The 21,582-nt window shown below is 43.9% G+C and overlaps 1 protein-coding gene across 1 annotated transcript; it reads left to right on the top strand.

The window, feature by feature from the left end:
• The first annotated feature begins 11,046 nt into the window (after positions 1–11,046).
• LOC109748168 (uncharacterized) lies at positions 11,047–13,944 on the top strand. Its single transcript, XM_020307205.4, has 4 exons — positions 11,047–11,143; positions 11,284–11,402; positions 12,873–12,963; positions 13,139–13,944. The coding sequence occupies exons 1-4, from the start codon at positions 11,083–11,085 to the stop codon at positions 13,576–13,578; spliced, it is 711 nt and encodes a 236-aa protein (XP_020162794.1). The 5' UTR covers positions 11,047–11,082; the 3' UTR covers positions 13,579–13,944.
• Positions 13,945–21,582: the final 7,638 nt, after the last annotated feature.

Genomic DNA, 21,582 nt, shown 5'->3' with positions numbered 1-21,582 from the left:
GGTGACGCAGCACCTAGAATAGCCTCTGGACGAAAGTTATGAAGTAGCATCTTGTATATTTCGTCCAAGGCTTCATGCACGCATTATGGTGGCTTCAACGTCCTGAAATCATCACTTGTAACTCCGTTCTTGTTCCCCATGCGCATGCCATCATCTCCATGCTTGTTCTTGCTCCAATGTTCATCCTTCTCAAAGCTAGGCCCTTCATTTGTAAGCAAAACAAATGTATCCAATTTAGGCAGCATCATATTCTCATGAACATTAGAATCATTAGCAAGAAACGAAAGTACCTGGTAATTTAATTGGCGTGCGCGAGCTGTAGTAATTGGTCCAGTATGTATAGCAGCAGGGACTGTGGGTGTAATAATTGTATTGATGTCCTCATCAGATGATAGCAAGTATGCATAAAGCACTCAATGAAAGGTCTATGGTAGGCATAGGAATCATTGACAACACCAAGTATAAGGAGATGTCTAAACACATGGGGCAAGTGCAAGACAATCCAAGCATAATGTGCATAGGGTGTAATGAAGATATCATGGCACTCAACACAAAGTAAAGAGCAATTGTTCAACATGTGTGAGGCACTCAAGTCAATCATGTCGTGCAAACTAGTGGAGCGAAGATGCAACACACTAGAGGAAATGATGGCAATCATGTCATGTGAGCAAATAGTGGATATAGGCAATGCACATGACATATCGCAAGCACGAACACAAAGCAAGATCATAGTATCATCATAGGCATGGGGCACAAAGCAAACATGGCAATAACAAGTGATATCTCCACCAAGCTTGCAAATACACATACAAGTATGAGAATCAAGAAACATGTGTAATGCAAAGCATGGGTCACAAATGCATGACAAAGGCATATGAATGAGCATATCAAGCATGTGAACATGGAAATATGGGCATAAAGTGTGTAATGGACAATAACGCATAACCATGTGAGGGTCGTGTAGAAGAGATGCGCGAAGTCTTTGCGCGAAGGGAGCGGTTGAAAGGACAATCCACAGGATCCCAAGTCATCGTTGCTCTCTAGAGCTCGTTTTGTCAACTCATGGGATTGTGAGGTTGACAAGTATTCATGGGTACCTGCACAAAAGAGACACAAACGAAAGAATGTGTGTGCGTGGTAAATGTACACATCATCCATCATGATGTGTATGTGCATGTGTGAGTTAGCACAAGATAAGCATCGCTCAAAGAAATTTGATGCATGGTATAAGAACATGTCATCCATCATGAAAGAATAGTTGTTATGTATGACATGATGAGGGCACAAATGAAGTATGCAATTATATGGCACATCATTCATGAAAAGCATATTGTGCACATAAGTATGAAGAGCATGCAATGGATGGGATGGATCTAAATCTCCTAATGGGTATGAGGAAACTATGGGGGTCTCCTCATGAGCAATAGCGGAAGCATAACATGGAGAATATTGAAAACATGGCAAACAATGCATTTCCGAAGCTAGGTGGTCATGGCATGGCATATGAGATAAATGATGCAAAGGAAGCATAGCAATATCATCACAAGAGAAACAAATGCCAATAACCATGGGCTTGTCATCTATGCCACATGTGCAAATTGGGTTAATTTTAATGGCATATGCATTGTCACTACGATGAGATTGCAAATATGACATATTGTTGATCTCATGCATAGCATATGACAAGTCAAGCGGATTGTCAAACATGATGTGACCTAGAGAATTGTCACAAGAAATCCTATGTAACATGGCATCACAACTAGGCAATTCAACATGCTCATCATCATATTCATCATAAAGTGGTAAGTCATGACATGAGGAAGTCGCACTAGCATGAAGCATGGGAATAGGTGGATCGACATCATGCAAGCAATCAATATCAAGAATGTCCACTAGTGGGACTAGAGCATCACCTTCACCTATGTTACCTTTGTCGTTCCACTCAAGTGGTGTAGGTGAGGTGGCAAAGACCAAATGGTGGTCATCATCTTCATCGTGATGGAACCATGTGGGGGGACGAAGTCGTCGTGAATCGGCGCGTCATCATATATGGGACCTAGCACCAAATGAGAGGACACAATAGAGGTAGAGGTCAAGTTGTTAGAAATGCAAATGGCCTCACGTGCCCTATCAACTTCCTCACTCTCTCTATGTGGTGGTGGCTCACTCACTCCCTCAAGGTAGGTGCACTCAATGTCACATATGGTGGAGTCACTCATCTCACTCAAGTGGTGGGGGTTGTGGCTCTCCTCACATGGAAATTGTGGCAACACATCATATATGGGGCTAGTGGTGAAGTCACTCTCACTCTCAATATGGTGGCACAAGTCACGCAAGTCATCATACGTCGCCGTGGTCGAGGTGAAATACTCAACTGTCTCATCGCCGTCGCCATGGATGAAGGCCGAAGATGGCACATCATCACTCTAGTCATGGATGAAGGCCGAAGATGGCACATCACCACTCTTGTCGTGGATGAAGGCCGAAGATGGCACATCATCACTCTCGTCGTGGATGAAGGCCGAAGATGGCACATCATCACTCTCGCCTCCTAAGATGGAAGCATCATCCTTGCTCGCCACCTTGTCGCTCGCCTCCAAAGCTTGGTCCTTGAAGGTCTCCATAGTCGTAGTCGTCGCCACACCGTCTTGAAAAAGAGTCGAAGAAGACTCGGCACCATCAATGCCACAAAGAGGGATGGCGGTGAAGTCGAACTTTGGAGCGTCGTCTTGGAGCTCGTCGGACTTGGACATCGTGGTGGTACTAGCCTCATGCTCGCCGTGTTGGAGCTTGGTCTTCAAGAAGTGTGCTTGGGGTTGAGAAGCCTTGGCCTTCATGAGTTCTTGTTCCGCCTTGAGAGCACCAATGTAGTTGTCGTCGAGGGACTTGTAGTTCTCGAGGAAGATAGTCTTGGAGATGTCGTTGTTCAATCCCATCATGAAGTGGAACTTCATTGACATGGGTCGTCCACGCCGGCTCGTCGCAAGGCTTTCTTCATCTCCTTGAAGTACTCGTCGATGGACTTAGATCCTTGGATGGTGTTCTCCAATTGGCGTAGAAGTTGTTCCGTGTAGGTTGGAGGCACGAACTCTCGCCGCATAGCTTTCTTCGTCTTTGGCCAACTCATGTCGTAGCTCTCCGAAGGTGTGTGAAGCCACCATGTGGACGCGTAGTCGTGGAAGTTTCTTGAGGCGCACTTTACTTAATCTTCGGGAGGGACTTGATGTAGCTTGAGGTAGTCGTCCATCAAACGCTCCCACTCGAGATACTCCTCGGGTTCTAGAGTCCCATAGAAAGGAATCTCGTGGTTGATGTTGAAGTCGTTGTAGCTTGAGGGAGTAGTGGACTTGAGCTCGTGGAGTAGGCGAAGATGCCGTACATCCGAAGGCGAAGATGCCTTGAAGTCACTTGGCGAAGATGCCAAAGGTGTTGAAGAAGCCGTAGTCTTGGGGTTGATGTCGCGGCTTTGTATAGCCCGTGCGCACGGGGGTGCTGGAGGCCGTGTGCACGGGGTCCCGTGTGCACGGGGGTCGAAGGCCCGTGTGCACGGGGGTGGCAGAGAAGCCAACTCTCTTCCAGTAGGTCGCTCTTCATGGTCTTGTCGATGTCGATGCTTGTGTGTACTTGCCGGAGATGGTAGCACGGAAGTCTTTGCACTTGAGCGTCTTCTCGAAGATGAGGAAGACCGCTTGTGGTTCTTGATGAGGGCCTTGAGCTCCTCCATTTGCTTGTCCATCTTGGCGTCGATGACGTTCTTCATAGCATCGAACTTGTCGTCATTGTTGTAGACCGAAGGTGAAATGCCTTGCCTATCCATCACAAGACTCAAGTAGAGGTGAGTAGGAAATGAGATAAACAATACCAAGTTACCTTTTCCCAAAGTTGAGGATGTATCCCGTTTCACTCAATGTGAGATGAAAGAATAGTGGAATTGGTACCGGACTTGTTCACTCACACCTATCAAGTAAAGCTTATGGAGTAGCTTGGTGAGGATAGTGGCACAAAAATTTGATGCAAAATGTTAGCAAGAGTCAATAGTGTTGGAAAAGATTCACAAATTCGCAAGTGAAACAAGTAGAACAATAGCAATGGGTGGTACACGGAAACACACACACGGATAGATAAATGGGGTCATGCAACCAAGGAATGAGCACAAAATATGGAATCCACGGAAAACGCTCGTGTTGCACAACTCAAGAGAGACGCTAGCACGATTGCTCAATAGGCGGATACGACACTTGTGCACAACCTATAAGATGCAAAATGTATGAGCTTTCTATCCCAAGTATGCTATGTGTATGATGTTCCCGTTGTTCTTCTCAAGATAATCCAAGATGATCGGATATGACAATCTTATGTGCAATGTGGTATGATGCTATGGCACTTGCTTACAAGCTCTTTGCTCTCTTTTCTTTTGCTTAAAAGCTTATCCTTTTTTTATATGGCCACTATGCGAAATGCACAAACCAAGATAGCAATTGTGTATATGCGGGAACAACCTTGTGACACAAGGGATGATATGATGATACCAATATGATATGGTATGTATGCAATGGAAGGGTGGATCACTAATGTGCACAAGTAACGTGGCCCGGCAATACTCAAATGGCTAGTCTCGATAGGCAAGTAACACAAAATGGGCTAAGGGGTTAACAATGTAATGACAAGAATGTACAATGATGGGATACCACGATACCAATATGATATAGAGGTTACCGTTCTTGCTTACGGTTAGGGTGTCAAAATGGTGAAGTGGTCGATGTCGATGACGACCTCGTGGCAATGATGAGTGGCGGTATTCTTGATGTAGATACCAAGATGATGTAGACCCGTCCCTAAGTAGCCGAAACACCTTAGGAAACGGTAAAAACCGCAAACTCAAAATCTCCAAAGGCAAATGTCAAATGGTGGTAGCGGGGATGGCAATGCGGAAGTGGTGGTGGTGGTTGAAGAAGAAGCAACCATCCCTAAGTAGCTGAAACACCTTAGGAGACTCAAGTCACCACTCAAACAACCACAAATGCTAAATGGAGCAAAATGGGTTAGGTTGCGGAAGGCTATGGTGGGTTTGCGGATGATATGGTGGAAGGCCTAGGCAAAGATGCCAAAATGTCAAACTTTTGATGGATTCAAATGGTGTTGGAGCCTATCTAGGTGGATGGGGGATGTCAATAGCTTCTCAACGAGCTAAAGAACGCGAAAATCGGACTCCGGATGTGGAAGTTATGGCCGAAACGGTGAAGTGGACGCGACTGCTGTAGGGGGGCCGTGCGCACGGGGTCTAGGGCCCGTGGGCACGGGGTGCCGTGCGCATGGTACACAAACCGAGGGCACAGGGTCACCTGGGACACGCGGGTTTGGCGGATTTCTTCCTGATCTGGGCTCCAAATGGATGGATCTCGTTGCTGGGGTTTAGTTGGGGGTATGGGGGTGGTATGGGAGGATGGGAGGTCGAAGGAGGCAGTGGCCGAAGCGCACTGGAAGGGTCGTGCGCACGGGGTCTGTCTGGCCCATGTGCACGGGGTCCCGATGGCCCGTGTGCACGGGGTGCTCTGTGAGCGGACGAACTGCTCCGGATCCGTGGGTAATCTCGAAATTGCGGTCAAAATCGAAGGATGGAAGGTAGGGGAAGGTGGAGGAAAGCTAGATCCACTTGAAACCAAGCAAATCCATGGATCAAATCCAACAAAACCTCATCAAACCAACAAATCACAAAAAAAATTGGGGCTATTTTTGGTGGGGAATTTTCGAATTTAGGACGAAATCACACAAAACAAGGCTAGAAAACACGAAGGGGGCTCCAATTTCGTGAGAAACCATGGCTCATGATACCAAGATGTTGTAGGGTGGAACCCTATGGGGAGATCTTTCACGAATTGGAGGGGGAATCCCCAAGAACAAGATGAACACAAGAGATAAAACAAGAGGAACACTCAAGAACAAGTCCAATCACACATCCACTAGACCAACAAACACACAAGATCCACAAGGTACATGAACAATCAAAGGGAAACAAGATACATGGTAGAGTTCATCCCAAATCCTATGAAGGAGATGAGGGCTTGATGATCTAGATAGATCCTTCCCTCAAGGGGGGCTTTATCCACTAGGTGATAGAGGCAAAGGTGTCCCGTCTTTCGATGAGATGATGGATATCGCTTTGATGGAAGTCGACTTTGACGATTCGACTACGAACGTGCGAGGACGTCGCGCCTTAGCAATCACTAAACCAACTCCGAGAGGTTATTGACCACGCCGGAGCACGATCAACCTGACCACGAGGGTCTGTTTCCTGCGAGCAAACGAAGAACAAGCAAGAAACTGAGATTGCAATCTGGATATTGCGAATATAAGATGAAAGCTTTATTGATCAAGGTGGGGTTCTATGACGCCTTTGTCTGGTCGTTGAACACAAACGAAGTACGCGAAGTTGCAGCTATGGCAAACTTTTAATCTAAACAAAACCCAAAGTCTAAACGACGCCCTAAGGGCTGTATATATGGAGGAAGAGGGGAGAATTTCGTGGCCCTTGGGGAAGGGGTCCGAAACCAACCCTATCTCTTGTTTCCCCACACATACGGACTCTAAAAATAGCCTATACTTATGTATTTCGAAATTACATGGGCCTGGCCCAATAATAAGGTGACGCAGCACCTAGAATAGCCTCTGGACGAAAGTTATGAAGTAGCATCTTGTATATTTCGTCCAAGGCTTCATGCACGCATTATGGTGGCTTCAACGTCCTGAAATCATCACTTGTAACTCCGTTCTTGTCCCCCATGCGCATGCCATCATCTCCATGCTTGTTCTTGCTCCAATGTTCATCCTTCTCAAAGCTAGGCCCTTCATTTGTAAGCAAAACAAATGTATCCAATTTAGGCAACATCATATTCTCATGAACATTAGAATCATTACCAAGAAACGAAAGTACCTGGTAATTGAATTGGCATGCGCGAGCTCTAGTAATTGGTCCAGTATGTATAGCAGCAGGGGCTGTGGGTGTAACAATGGTATTGATGTCCTCATCACTAGGGATCTTCTCCAATGGAGGCCTTGAACTCCAATGGAGTGTCTCTCTCTCAAGAAAAATCCCACAAGGGGAGATACATGAGCTAAGCTCTAGTGTTTAGTTCTATTCTTAGCTTTCCCTAAATGGAGGAAATGAAGGAGTATATATAGTCCTAGGCAAAGAGAGGGATAAGTGGGGGCGAAATGGTAAAACAAGGGCAAAGCGCAGCATCACACAGGGGGCCCCGTGTGCACGGGGTAAGTGGAGCCCGTGCGCACGGGGTATCTAGAGACCTGACGCAAGGGCCCGTGCGCACGGGGTCCATGAGGCCCGTGGACACGGGGGTCCCGTGGGCACGGTACACTCCCGTCCGCACGGGGTCTTCAGGACCGTCAGCCTGGGAGGCCCGTGGGCACGGGGTCGGAGGGGCCCGTGGACACGGGGTCGCCTGGGAGCTGCTGCCTTCTTCTTGGCGCTTCCTTCTCCGCTTCCAGGCTTCCCTCTTGGATGGTGTAGATGTCCTCTTCTTCTTGGACTCCTCCTCGATGAATGTGTAGCTCCGCTCACACCTATGTAGGCACACGAGAGAGGGGTCAAGTAGTATACCATCCTCGAGAGGTACAAGTGGACATGTGTAAAGGAGATGATACACCTTTGTGTGTATGAAGTAGATGTGGCATGTGTCACTTGCCAAATGGACTCTTGACATGGTGATGTCCATAGGATGCTCCGCATCATACCACTTTCTACATATGAGACATGGCTAATACCTCAAGCGGAGACCCTATGTGTGAGCAGGTACTTGGACGAAAGCCACGGGACAGCTACACCCAATGGACAAGACGGCGAGGACACTAAGTACAATGACCAAGAGGAAGAGCTACCAGGAATCTACAGCCACCGGACGATCGGTACTTGTCGGACGTTCGACGCCTGGGGGCTCTAGCCAGCCAGCCGAATCCCAGCCTGCGCACGGTCCAGCGGCCGGACGACCGACACCGACCGAGCGTCTGACATGCTCCAGCCCCCGGACGACCGGCACCACCATCACAGAACCAAAACGTCAGAAGTATGGAGACCACCAGACGACCGACGCCCCAGACGTCTGATGCCGGCTGGAAATCCGACGCCGACCATCCCGAGCAAAAATGTCGGAATTCCGACAAGTACCGGATGACCGGACCCTCACGAGCCACCGGACGACCGGTTGTTGTCGGACGTCCGACGCCTGTGTGTTAGTGTGCTGGGCTGAGGCCCATGTACCCCTTCGTCCACTTAGACTATTTATACTCCTCCTCCTCCCTCTTTCTAGGGTTAGCAAAAGATTAGCTCATTTGAGAGATAGAGCTTTGCTCATCCAATTGATACCTTCTCCATTGGAGTTCACGACCTCTACGGAGAAGATGCCCCAAGTGGATTCAAGACCCCATCACGGGAAGACCCCTCAAGACCTCCTCGTGGAGAAGACCTTTTGTATCATCCTTTGTTGCATTTGAATCTTGTATCACTCTTTATGTTCATGGATCTAGCACATGTGTGATCGTTCCTCGTTGATTTCAGTGTTTCCTCTCATTTCCCCTCACGTTTCCCCTCGTGTTCTTCGTAGGATCCCCTCCAATCGTCAAAAATCGGCCCTAGGGTTTCCACCCTACATCAATTAGTGGATCCAGAAATGATATCATCAACATAAAATTGGCTCTATTTTACCAAACTCAAAACCCTTTTAAATGAGAAACTTCTCTAAGCTTTTCTACCAAGCACTGGGAGCTGGTTTGAGACCATAAAGATCTTTACGAAGTTTGTAAATATGATTCAGTTTCTAGGGTTCGTAAAGACAGGAGGTTTTTTAACATACACTTCCTCCTCAATTTCACCATTCAAGAAAGCACTTTTAATTTCCACTTGATACAAAGTTATGTTACACCGATTGGCGTAAGCAAGAAGAATGCGATAGACTCAAGTCTAGCAACAGGGGCATATGTCTCACGATTGTCCGTACCTTCTAGTTTTGTGTTGCCTTAAGAAACTATGCAAGCCTTGTTGCAAACAACTTGTCCATCCACGTCTTTGTTGTTCCAGAATACCCATTTTGTCTGATTGACAGTTTGACTATCTTTGGGGTTCTCAACTAAAAATATACTTTGTTCCTCCCGAAGTTATGGAGCTCTTCAAGCATAGCAATCACCCAACCCACTTCCTCAAGTGTTCAGGCTGTTTTAATCCCTGCCCGAACAATCTAGAAGTTTCTTCGTAGCTTGGATATCGATGATCACCCGTCGACATCTAGGGTTGGAGGGATGGAGGAGAGTAATTGGTACACAATACATGATAACTTAGTCCTTGACATTCCAAATACTAATTTTGTAATTCGTTTTCTATGAATGTCCAATATGCTGCATACTTTTGATTACAAATCCCAATATAGGTTTCCATAACTTCTAAACAAAATGTCAAGTGGGAAAATTATTTGTTGCATATAGAAAAAACAAGTTGAACGATTGAGCAACATAAAGGCCCAACAAAAAAACCATATGATAGCTTCTTTGTGTTCTAATATTCATGTTAATACATTATCTTCATTTTGTTATGGCAATACCTAGTGAACAAATAGCTCCATCTGTAAAAGCCACTATGCTTGTAGAAAATGTATAGTGCGTAATTAAAATTATAGGAGACTAGAAGGACTAATCTGGATCTTTCAATCTTGTACCATTTAGATCATAATGCAACAAAAGATGCAAGCTATTTTTGACCAACGACTGCTTATTTATTAAATTACAACCAAAACAACAAAAACATAAAATTTATTCATTATTACCATGTCAAAGTAAAGTCAAAACTTATAGGCGATCCAAATACATGCTTTATAAAATTTAACATGTTGATACATTATCATGGGATCGACCAACTAGACCAGCTAAACTTATGGCCTCTTTTATTCAAATAAAAATGAGGAAATTTGTAGGAGTAAGAATTGCTCCTGTAGGGTATTATTCATCCATTTGATTTGAAGGAATGGATCATAGGAAAATGTAGGTAATTTCATTTTGGTTTGGGTTTCAAAAGACGAACATAGGATATTTATTATCATCTCAAATATCTTTTCTACATGTTGTGCTCATAGAACAAGATAAAAGCCATGAGTTGCATAATATTTACTTAATCTTACATTCATTTGTGATTTAACATTCATTTTTTATGGTTTATGTGTTTTCCTATTCCCGCTTCAAACACCAAGTGCTCCAAACTGCTGCATTTTCATACCCCATCGTTTTGCACTGGTAATGGTATCCTAATATAGTGTTATCCTATTATTGAGTATTTTGTAAGCATCCAAAACAAATGGGTCCTATGTATACATAACAAATTAGACACAACAACATCATATTGTACGATACTCAAGGAGGAAGTAGCACAAGGGTTATTTCTAGCCATGCGATATCTTTGTCCAAAGGGCTATATTTAGGCTTACCTCCCCCGCATCCTCCAAACTATTCTCCATATAGGTATCTCTCCATATATAGCCAAAAAAGGACATCCTACACCGATGCATGGTTGAATGGAGAGGAATCAAATGGTTCTTGGCCCTACACAAAATTAGACATAAGATAGAACTCCTCCTCCCACCCTCAGAATTCCATTGACGCGATGCGCCCTTCGCTGAGCTCAGCATAAGTTTATGAAGCATATGCCCAATGACATGCGAGACCTCGCAATATCGAGCTAGCATAATTCCGGGACGAAGAGACAAAGAGAAAAGGAAACATGTTATTGCCCCATTAAGGAGGAAGTGAGAGAATTGGTTAAAAAGGTTGGCAACCAATGTTCATTTTTGTTGCCATTGAGATTTGAGATTCGTAAGAGAGTAAGGATTCCAATCTAACATTTTTATTTATTTTGAATAGTTAATTTCATTTTTAGTCTAATCATTTTTGTAGATTTCTTATGTAATTTCACAATCATACGATAGTATTTTCATTGAAATATTTCCAGTGCATTATATTTCCGTAATTTGTAGGTTCAAGAAGACTACTTGGGCACAAATAAGTAGAAAGGGGTAGTTTATAAAGGACATGAGCACAAAGATGAAGAAGGGGATCCTGAGGCCCTTCCGCTACTTCTCAAACATAATGGGTACATAATACTAAGTTATTTGTTAAACACAATCAAAGAAACTTTGACTTGCACATTTTATCATAACAAGTATGTAAAATCCCTTTTATAATTTCTTAACTCTAACATAAATTATTTCTCATACTAATATTGATAACTAGATGCTAAGGAACAAGAATTGCAAATTGGTTTCCCAACGGATGTGAAACATGTGGCGCATATCGGATGGGATGGACCTAGTGTCCCAAACAAGGAGAAGGAGGCAGGAGCACCTAGTTGGGTAAGTTCACGTCTTTCATGGAAATAATTATCATAACGAGGTTAAGAATGAAATTAAAGGATTTTCACAATATTTGTTTTGCAAGACTAACTATGAGAGTAATCATAATCTGCTAAAATTGGCTAATGTGAGTGCAAGTCAATGTGAATTGAACAACCAAACTTTGGTTGAAATGAAAGCATGCGACTTACATTTGCATGCTCACTCGCACTTGCCACATTCTCAAAATGCCACCCTTTGTTGTCATCTGGATCATTGATTACACTAGGAAAGGTCACATATGGTACCACCAAACTAACCTACTATACACTTATGAGGGCCTGTGTATGCTAAATGTGTACCCTTGATGCTTTGACGCCAAACACAATTAACGCAACATGTAGTCATTTATCAACGTTACAGTAGGGGGAGTGCTTGGATACCAAAGACGAGAAAGAGAAACTTCAAGGATACCTTGGGTCGTGCTTTCTTAAGCTATGTGACAATGTCAATTGCGCTAGGTTCTTGAAGACCAGCATAACAACAATATTAAATGTCTTTCGGGGGGTTCTACATATCCTGATGCAACAAGGGTGTAATGTATCGACTCGGTTATGCAAGAAACAGGGAATACCCAGGCGGTGCATAATCTTGGTATTAGTGTTCAATATGCTGCACCACAGAGGTTTCCTTTCAACCCTAAATGACTTCCGTTAGCATTTTCTTGAAAATACTTAATTTCAATGACTTCAATGTCTCACACATCATTTGTTTCACATGAGGCGATATGAATCTTAACTTTTCTACACAAACCATAGTTATAATATTATTCCCCCATAGAAAGGGTAACAAATTATTTTGCCATACTAATATTGATTATTATACATTAATGTATGCGACAGTGCGCGGGCAGATTACTATTATCATTCTATTTTCGAAACACAATTGGGCAGGAAAGTCAACTAGCTCGAACCCAATAAAATGTTTGTGATGAGTAGAACCAAAACAAGAAAACATTTGTATGTAGTTGATTTATTTGCAAGATCCCTTACCCATTTTGAAATGCAAATAGAAGAGAGGCAAGTGAAACCAATTAATGATTTTTTAATTGATGGACGACATTATTGTGGTAAATTTTGTTTGTCTAGAGGAATAATTACTGCAAGGCATACAAGAGGACATCATGAATTCAATCCGCATCTTCCTTCCAATAATAACGTGCTTAAGACAGTAATCCTAGTTCATATTCCGAGCTCACCTTTGGGTGCCTATACCGTAAAATTTATTTTCATAGGAATCAAAAAGAGAGATCAGGTAGAATTATGAGCATTGAATTCTACCGTAATCGAGATGAATTTGTCTCATACACTATGGGCACGTGAGAAGAGATATAATTTACACCCCAAAGGGGCTATAGATGGCGCATCCGCTACCTTTGAGTCAATTAAGATATTTGATTTTGATTGTAACAATTTAATTTGGACTTAACAGATGAAAGACTACCACTCAGCACCACTGGATTCAGCCTCGTTTAGGAGTGACAGGGGAGGTTCTGCTGCTTCTAACCCATGGGCTTCTCAAGGTTAAATTCTCACCCTCTTACCTTTCCTTAATTTGATTACGTGAAACCTTTCATAAAATTCATGTGCAACTTTAATTTAAGTGACCCATAGGTTAGAATATATTACCATTCAAATAATCTACCATCTTTATACAAAATGATGCTAAAAATAAAATTTCTTCTCTTCTGATGACAGAAATAGTTCTAGATGGAGCGGGCCTGGGAGATACCTCTTTTGGGGATACTAAAAGTGAAGCCGGTGGAATCGATGTCACTGTTGGTGACTCCCCTCCATCCCCGGGCTCCCGCCGGTCAAGGCGAAACCGCTCCCGGGGTTCTGACACCTCCTCTATGGATGTCACAACAGGAAGTACTGAGATCTTGGAGAAGAAGGAGAAGGCCAAGAAAGGCACCCGAAAGAATAGAAAGAAAGATAAGGACAAGGCAGCTGAGGACAGTGCCGGTTCCACCTGTCAGGACCTCCCCGCGGTGCCCAAGAAGTCCAACCGCAGAAAAAACAAAGGTAGCTCCGAAGGAAGTGGCGGTGCATCGACCAAGGATGGTGGAGGTGCACCAGAGGTGGGCACAATACCGCTAACTCTGGTGGCCGATGAAGAAAAGGATCACGAATTGTAAACTGCTGACAGGCAAGCTGCCCTTGTTTGGAGATGAAAGCGTATGCTCGTTACGAGCTAGAGTACTTTGAGTTTAATTGGTTGGATCAAGTGGTGGTTGATATAAAATAAAGTACTCAAATCGGATGACACAAGCATGCAGGTGTTGAAGGTTACATGCTGTTTTAGCATTAACAGGAATGGGTTTGCACACCCTAACACAACTCTTTTCCTCTATTTTCTTTGTAATACTGATCATTTTTAAAACCCATTGTCCTGTTCCAGATATATATATATATGATGTGTATTGCGTCTGATATGCCTCACCTGTATTATATGTATGATATTTTGATGTACTGTGAAAGGACACAAAAGTCAATATACAGACCAAAAGGTTGGCGCACAACTACCACGCACCATTATGCACGCGCGAGTGAACTTGGATGTAGTGATTACTACGCGATTGGTTTGAAACCCAGTCTAGGTTATTTGGGGGGATGCTATACGGTGCACTTTACAAGAGCTACATCATTCAAGACATCTTGTAGAATAAAAGAAGGGGATCACAATACCAAATAACAGGAGTAAATGTAAATGTGTGTTTCGAAAGTTTATGGGCTATGTAATGACCCAAATATTTACGTAGACTAGGATCTGCGTGATTACCATGCCAGTCCCAGTATCAATTGATAGCACATATAGTTTACAATGAAATACCAGTTGATAGAGGCAAAGGTGTCCCGAATTTCGAGGAGATAGTGTCTATCATTTTTGGTGGAGTAGACTTTGATGATCCGACTACAAACATGCAAGAATGTCGTGCCTTAGCAATCGCTAAACCAACTCCGAGAGGTTATTGACCATGCCAGAGCACGATCAACTTGACCACGATGGTCTATTTTCTTCAAACAACAGAAGAACAAGTAAGAAAACTAAGGCTGCATCTGGATATTGCGAATATAAGAAGAAAGCTTTATTAATCAAGGTGGAGTTCTGTGTCATCTTGGTCTGGTCGTTGAACACAAATGAAGTACACGAAGTTGCAGCTATGGCAAACTTTAATCTAAACAAAACCCAAAGTCTAAACGACGCCCTAAGGGCTGTATATATGGGGGAAGAGAGGGGGAATTTTGTGACCCCTTGGAGGACGGGTCCGAAACCAACCCTAACTCTGTTTCCCCACGCATACAGACTCTAAAAACAGCCTATATTGAAGTATTTCGAAATTACATGGGTCTGGCCACATAATAAGGCGAGGCAACACCTATAATAACCTCTGCATGAAATTTATGAAGTGGCATCTTGTATATTTCGTCCAAGCCTTCATGCACTCATTATGGTGGCTTCAAAGTCCTGAAATCATCGCGTGTAACTCCGTTCTTGTTCCCCCTTGTGCATGCCATCATCTCCATGTTTGATCTTGCTCCAATGTTCATCCTTCTTGTCCAAGGTAGGCCCATCATTTGTAAGCAAGACAAATGTATCCAATTTAAGCAGGATCATATTCTCATGAACATTAGAATCATTACCAAGAAACAAAAGTACCTGGTAATTTAGTTGGCGTGCACAATCTCTAGTAATTGGTCCAGTATGTATAGAAGTTGGGGCTATGGATGTAATAATGGTATTCATGTCCTCATCATCCTCCACTTCTTGCAATGAACTCGTCCTTGACGAAAGCTCATCTTCCTCACCCAAATAAGGCTTCAAATCTGCAATGTTAAAAGTGGGACTAACCCCAAAATCTGCAGGCAGCTCAAGTTTATATGCATTACCATATATTTTCGCTAACACCTTAAAAGGACCATCATCATGTGGCATTAGTTTTGATTTGCGCAAATCAGTAAACCTATCCTTACGCAAATGTAACCAAACAATATATCCTGGTGCAAAGACAACATGTTTGTACCTTTATCTCCAGAAAGTTTGTATTTAGCATTCATACACTCAATGTTTTCCTTAGTTAACTCATGCATTTTTAAGATCAATTTAGCACGTTGTTTAGCATTAAAATTAACCTTCTCCGAAGATGGAAGAGGCAACAAATCAATAGTTGCACGAGGTAGGAAACCATGCACAATTTCAAAAGGGGACATCTATGAAGACATCAATACCATTGTTACACCCACAGCCCCTGCTATTATACATAGTAGACCAATTACTAGAGCTCGCACACGCCTATTGAATTACCAGGTACTTTCGTTTCTTGCTGACAATTCTAATGTTCACGAGAATATGATGCTCCCTAATTGGATACATTTGTATTTATTACTAATGAAGGGCCTAGCATGGACAAGGGGGATGAACACTGGAGCAGGATCAAGCATGGAGATGAAGATGCGTGTGAAGGGATCCAGAATGGCGTTGCTAGTGCATATTTGAGCACTTTGAAGCCTCCGTGATGACCTACAAAGACATGGACGAAATATACCAGATTCCCCTTCATTACTTTCGTCCATAGCTTATATTAGATGCTGCACCACCGTATTTTTGGGCCAGGCCCATGTAATTTCGAAATACTTAGGTATAGGCTATTTTTAGAGTCCGTATGTGTGGGGAAACAAAGTCAGGGTTGGTTTCGAATCCCTCGTACGAGGGGCCACGAAACTCCCTCCTACTCCTCCATATATACAGCCCTTAGGGCGTCGATTAGACATTGGGGTTTTGTTTAGATTAAAAGTTCGCCATAGCTGCAGCTTCGCGTATTTTGTTTGTGTTCAACGACCAGACCAAGACGTCACAGAAACCCACTTGATCAACAAAGCTTTCCTCTTTTATTCGCAATATCCAGATTGCCATTTCAGTTTCTTGCTTGTTCTTTGTTTCCTTGCAGGAAATATACCCTCATGGCCAGGTTGATGGTGCTCCGGCGTGGTCAATAACCTCTTGGAGTTGGTTTAGCGATTGCTAAGGCGCGACGTCCTCACACGTTCGTAGCCGGATCGTTAAAGTCTACTCCACCAAAAACGATAGCCACCATCTCATCGAAAGACGGGACACCTTTGCCTCTATCAAGTGGTATCAGATTTCCAGGTTGCTCGATGAGATTTTATAGTTTTTGGTCGTTTAGATTGAGTCCGTTCTTCGTACCTATAGTCCACGAAAAAGCCACAAAAAAATTAGGGTTAGTTCATCATATCCGAACCAGTCTGAGCCTTCGCATAGTCTTTTCAGTATTTTGCTTTGTTGAATTTGTAGTTGCATCATCGTTTCTAGTTGCTGGTCTTAGCGTCTAGTCTTTTAGAGTTTCGAGTTCTGGTCATAAGTTGTCACGCCGCCGCTGCACCACCATCATCGCCCCTGCCATCTACCACCACCGCTTTGAATCCATATACCAGCACCGATCCGTATCCATATACCACCACCGCTACCATATACCCCACCCCTGACATATTGATGAGGACATCAATACCATTGTTACACCCACAACCCCTGCTACTATACATACTGGACCGATTACTAGAGCTCGCGCACGCCAATTAAATTACCAGGTACTTTTGTTTCTTGGTAATGATTATAATGTTCATGAGATTATGATGCTGCCTAAATTGGATACATTTGTTTTGCTTACAAATGAAGGGCCTAGCTTGGAGAAGGATGAACATTGGAGCAAGAACAAGCATGGAGTTGATGGCATGCGCAAGGGAAACAAGAACAGAGTTTCAAGTGATGATTACAGGACTTTGAAGCCACCATAATGAGTGCATGAAGGCTTGCACGAAATATACAAGAGGCCACTTCATAATTTTCGTCCAGAGGCTATTCTAGGTGCTGCGTCACCTTATTTTGGGCCAGGCCCATGTAATTTCGAAATACTTCAATATAGGCTGTTTTTAGAGACCGTATGTGTGGGGAAACAAGAGTTAGGGTGGGTTTCGGACCCCTCCTCCAAGGGCCACGAAATTCCCCCCTCTTCCTCCATATATACAGCCCCTAGGGCATCGTTTAGACTTTGGGTTTTGTTAGATTAAAAGTTCGCCATAGCCGCAACTTCGCGTACTTCGTTTGTGTTCAACGACCAGACAAAGGCTTTACAGAACCCCACCTTGATCAATAAAGCTTTCCTCTTATATTCGCAATATCCAGATTGCAATCTTAGTTTCTTGCTTGTTCTTCGTTTGCCTGCAGGAAACAGACCTTCGTGGTCAGGTTGATCGTGCTCCGGCGTGGTCAATAACCTCTCGGAGTTGGTTTAGCGATTGCTAAGGCGCGACGTCCTCGCACGTTCGTAGTCGGATCGTCAAAGTCGACTTCCTCCAAAACGATAGCCACCATCTCATCGAAAGACGGGACACCTTTGCCTCTATCACATATAGCACCACCGTTGTCATATCCTACCAGCATATATCCACCACCAATCCGAGTTCTTTTCATATTAGGTTTGTTTTCGAGATCCATCTATTTTTTGGTTCGTGTTTCCTTGCCTGAGTTCGGGCAAAAAAAGAGTCTGGAGACCCCTGGGCAGTTTGCCAAAATTTCGGCTAGTGAAAATATTTCTCCCCATGCTGTTTTTAGGCTTTTCGGAGTCTTTTGAGACACGTGCTATCATACAGATTTTTTATCGCACTTTTTGGTCGTCGCTCCCCTAATTTCTGAAAAAATAGTCAAAAAAGTTTCGTACCTGTCATGTTATGTTGACTTGGGCAGAGTCTTTAGACACTCGCCATTATAGTGATTTTCAAAAAAAGGAGCGAAAAAAATAGAGCACAAAACAAATTATTCCAGAGTGTGCTTTTCCCTTGTTTTGTTGTCGTGCCGTGATTTTGTTGGTGTTCTTGGCTCGCGTCTCTACCACGGTCTAGCCTAGGACCAGCACACTACCGTCGTTGAGCGTGTACTCACCTTTGCATCTCTGAATTGATTATTGCTGACATTTTTGCTACCATATCATATGCCTTCCCAACTCCACATTCATCTACATCGTGCGTTTGACACCACCTAGCAATCGCTCTGTCCATGCTTTGGGTGTTTTGATTACACCGGTTGCCGATCACCACCTGCTGCTGGTAAGAACTCGTAAGGATTTGAGATTTGCTTGACCGTTTTGTGACACACCACCACCACCACTTTCTAGTAGTCTGTCGGATCATATTTTTGTGCGTTTCTATTGCTGCTAACCATGGCAGGACCACAAGCCAACGAGATTAACTGGGAGAACATGACAAAGAAGGAGCTTCATGATAAATTTTGTTCGGTTCTACAGTAGGGTGCATCGACTGCAAATTAAATTTTCCTACGCGCAGAACAACCAAGAACATGCTATGGGAGATGGATCACAGTTCGTTACCACTAGACGCTTAGTGCCGTGCAGCGGAAGAAGAGTTGGGGCAGCGCGTCCACGTGGATCGTCTCCTCCTCGTCCGATCTCCCTCGAACAGTCGGTCGTCGTTTCCCACGTAGAGGTTCGCCGGAGCGGCGTAAGTGCACCGCCTATAACGGTATCCACGCGTGTAGGAGGAACACCATGCGGCGGACTGCTAGGTCCGATCACACAGTCGGCGACGAGTGGAGGTGGCTATTCGCAACACATGCAAACCCTAGTGACAGTGTCGAAGCGATCAACCGCATGAGCGTGCGGCACCTCCACTTTATATAGGTGTCCGTCGCAGGCTCAACACTTGGGCCTCGCATGGACCCTAAATCCCATAAGTCTACTTGGCCACAATCCGAATACAGCTCGGATCACATCCGACCAGTGTCCTCGGATCAGAGCTCGTAGGTTCATACCCTTAAGCGCGTGACCCCTTAGGTTCAAGCCGGTTGGTAGCGTTCCCTAGCAAGGCATGCCGAACACCAATCAGACTATGAAGCTGGTTAAGCGAACCTGTACATCATACTTCCATTCCTTTTGCCACACGATATATGTTGTCGGGCTCAAGGCGAGTCTGTCAACCTTGTGTAGCCCGACCTCTTTCTCCTTCCAGTGATGCCCACCACAAACCGGATTATCTTATAATCCTAATCGCATGGCCATGCTTATCTTGGTAGGATCACATGATGAAAGAGGCAAAGGTGTCCCGTCTTTCGATGAGATGATGGATATCGCTTTGGTGGAAGTCGACTTTGACGATCCGACTACGAACGTGCGATGACGTCGCGCCTTAGCAATCGCTAAACCAACTCCGAGAGGTTATTGACCACGCCGGAGCACGATCAACCTGACCACGAGGGTCTGTTTCCTGCGAGCAAACGAAGAACAGGCAAGAAATTGAGATTGCAATCTGGATATTGCGAATATAAGATGAAAGCTTTATTGATCAAGGTGGGGTTCTGTGACGCCTTTGTCTGGTCGTCGAACACAAACGAAGTACGCAAAGTTGCAGCTATGGCGAACTTTTAATCTAAACAAAACCCAAAGTCTAAACGACGCCCTAAGGGCTGTATATGGAGGAAGAGGGGGGGAATTTCGTGGCCCATGGGGAAGGGGTCCGAAACCAACCCTATCTCTTGTTTCCCCACACATATGGACTCTAAAAACAGCCTATACTCAAGTATTTCGAAATTACATGGGCCTGGCCCAATAATAAGGTGACGCAGCACCTAGAATAGCCTCTGGACGAAAGTTATGAAGTAGCATCTTGTATATTTCGTCCAAGGCTTCATGCACGCATTATGGTGGCTTCAACGTCCTGAAATCATCACTTGTAACTCCGTGCTTGTTCCCCATGCGCATGCCATCATCTCCATGCTTGTTCTTGCTCCAATGTTCATCCTTCTCAAAGCTAGGCCCTTCATTTGTAAGCAAAACAAATGTATCCAATTTAGGCAGCATCATATTCTCACGAACATTAGAATCATTACCAAGAAACGAAAGTACCTGGTAATTTAATTGGCGTGCGCGAGCTCTAGTAATTGGTCCATTATATATAGGAGCAGGGGCCGTGGGTGTAACAATGGTATTGATGTCCTCATCATCCTCCCCTTCTTGAAATGAAGTCGTCCTCGACGGAAGCTCATCTCCCTCACCCAAATAAGGCTTCAAATCTGCAATGTTAAAAGTGGGACTAACCGCAAAATCTGCAGGCAGCTCAAGTTTATATGCATTATCATTTATTTTCTCTAACACCTTAAAAGGACCATCAGCACGTGGCATTAGCTTTGATTTGCGCAAATCAGGAAATCTATCCTTACGCATATGTAACCAAACAAGATCTCCAGGTGCAAACACAACATGTTTTCTACCCTTATCTCCAGCAAGTTTATATTTAGCATTCATACGCTCAATGTTTTCCTTAATTAACTCATGCATTTTTCAGATCAATTCAGCACGTTGTTTAGCATCAAAATTAACCATCTCCGAAGATGGAAGAGGCAACAAATCAATAGGTGCACGAGGTAGGAAACCATACACAATTTCAAAAGGGCACATCTTAGTAGTAGAATGCAATGAACGATTATAAGCAAACTCAATATGAGGCAAGCATTCTTCCCACATTTTCTTATTATTCTTCAAAACAGCCCTAAGCATAGTAGACAATGTTCTATTGACTACTTCAGTTTGTCCATCAGTTTGGGGGTGACAAGCAGTTTAGTCCCCAACTTAGCCCATAAACATCTCCAAAAGTGGCTAAGAAATTTAGTATCACGATATGAAACAATAGTATTTGGCACACCATGCAAACGAATAATTTCACGGAAGAACAAATCAGCAACATTAACAGCATCATCGCTTTTATGACATGGTATAAAGTGTGCCATTTTTGAGAATCTATCCACGACAACAAATATGCTATCCCTCCCCTTCTTTGTTCGAGGTAAACCTAAAACAAAGTCCATAGATATATCCTCCCAAGGAACACTAGGTACAGGCAAAGGCATATATAAACCATGAGGATTGAGTCGTGACTTAGCTTTTTGACATGTAGTGCAGCAAGCAACAAAACGCTCAACATCTCGTCTCATCTTTGGCCAAAAGAAATGTGTAGCAAGTACGTCCTCCGTCTTCTTCACGCCAAAGTGTCCCATTAATCCTCCTCCATGCGCCTCCTGCAACAACAAAAGACGAAGAGAGCTAGCTGGAATGCAT

This window comes from Aegilops tauschii, chromosome 2, assembly GCF_002575655.3.
Source record: "Aegilops tauschii subsp. strangulata cultivar AL8/78 chromosome 2, Aet v6.0, whole genome shotgun sequence".
Classification (NCBI taxonomy): domain Eukaryota; kingdom Viridiplantae; phylum Streptophyta; class Magnoliopsida; order Poales; family Poaceae; genus Aegilops; species Aegilops tauschii.
This window is presented reverse-complemented; position numbering and strand designations above follow the sequence as displayed.

Coding starts and splice junctions, on each gene's coding strand:
- LOC109748168 (XM_020307205.4), top strand. CDS start 11,083: ATGAGCACAAAGATGAAGAAGGGGATCCTGAGGCCCTTCCGCTACTTC. Junction 11,144..11,283: donor CTACTTCTCAAACATAATGG/GTACATAATACT, acceptor ATTGATAACTAG/ATGCTAAGGAACAAGAATTG. Junction 12,964..13,138: donor TAACCCATGGGCTTCTCAAG/GTTAAATTCTCA, acceptor TTCTGATGACAG/AAATAGTTCTAGATGGAGCG.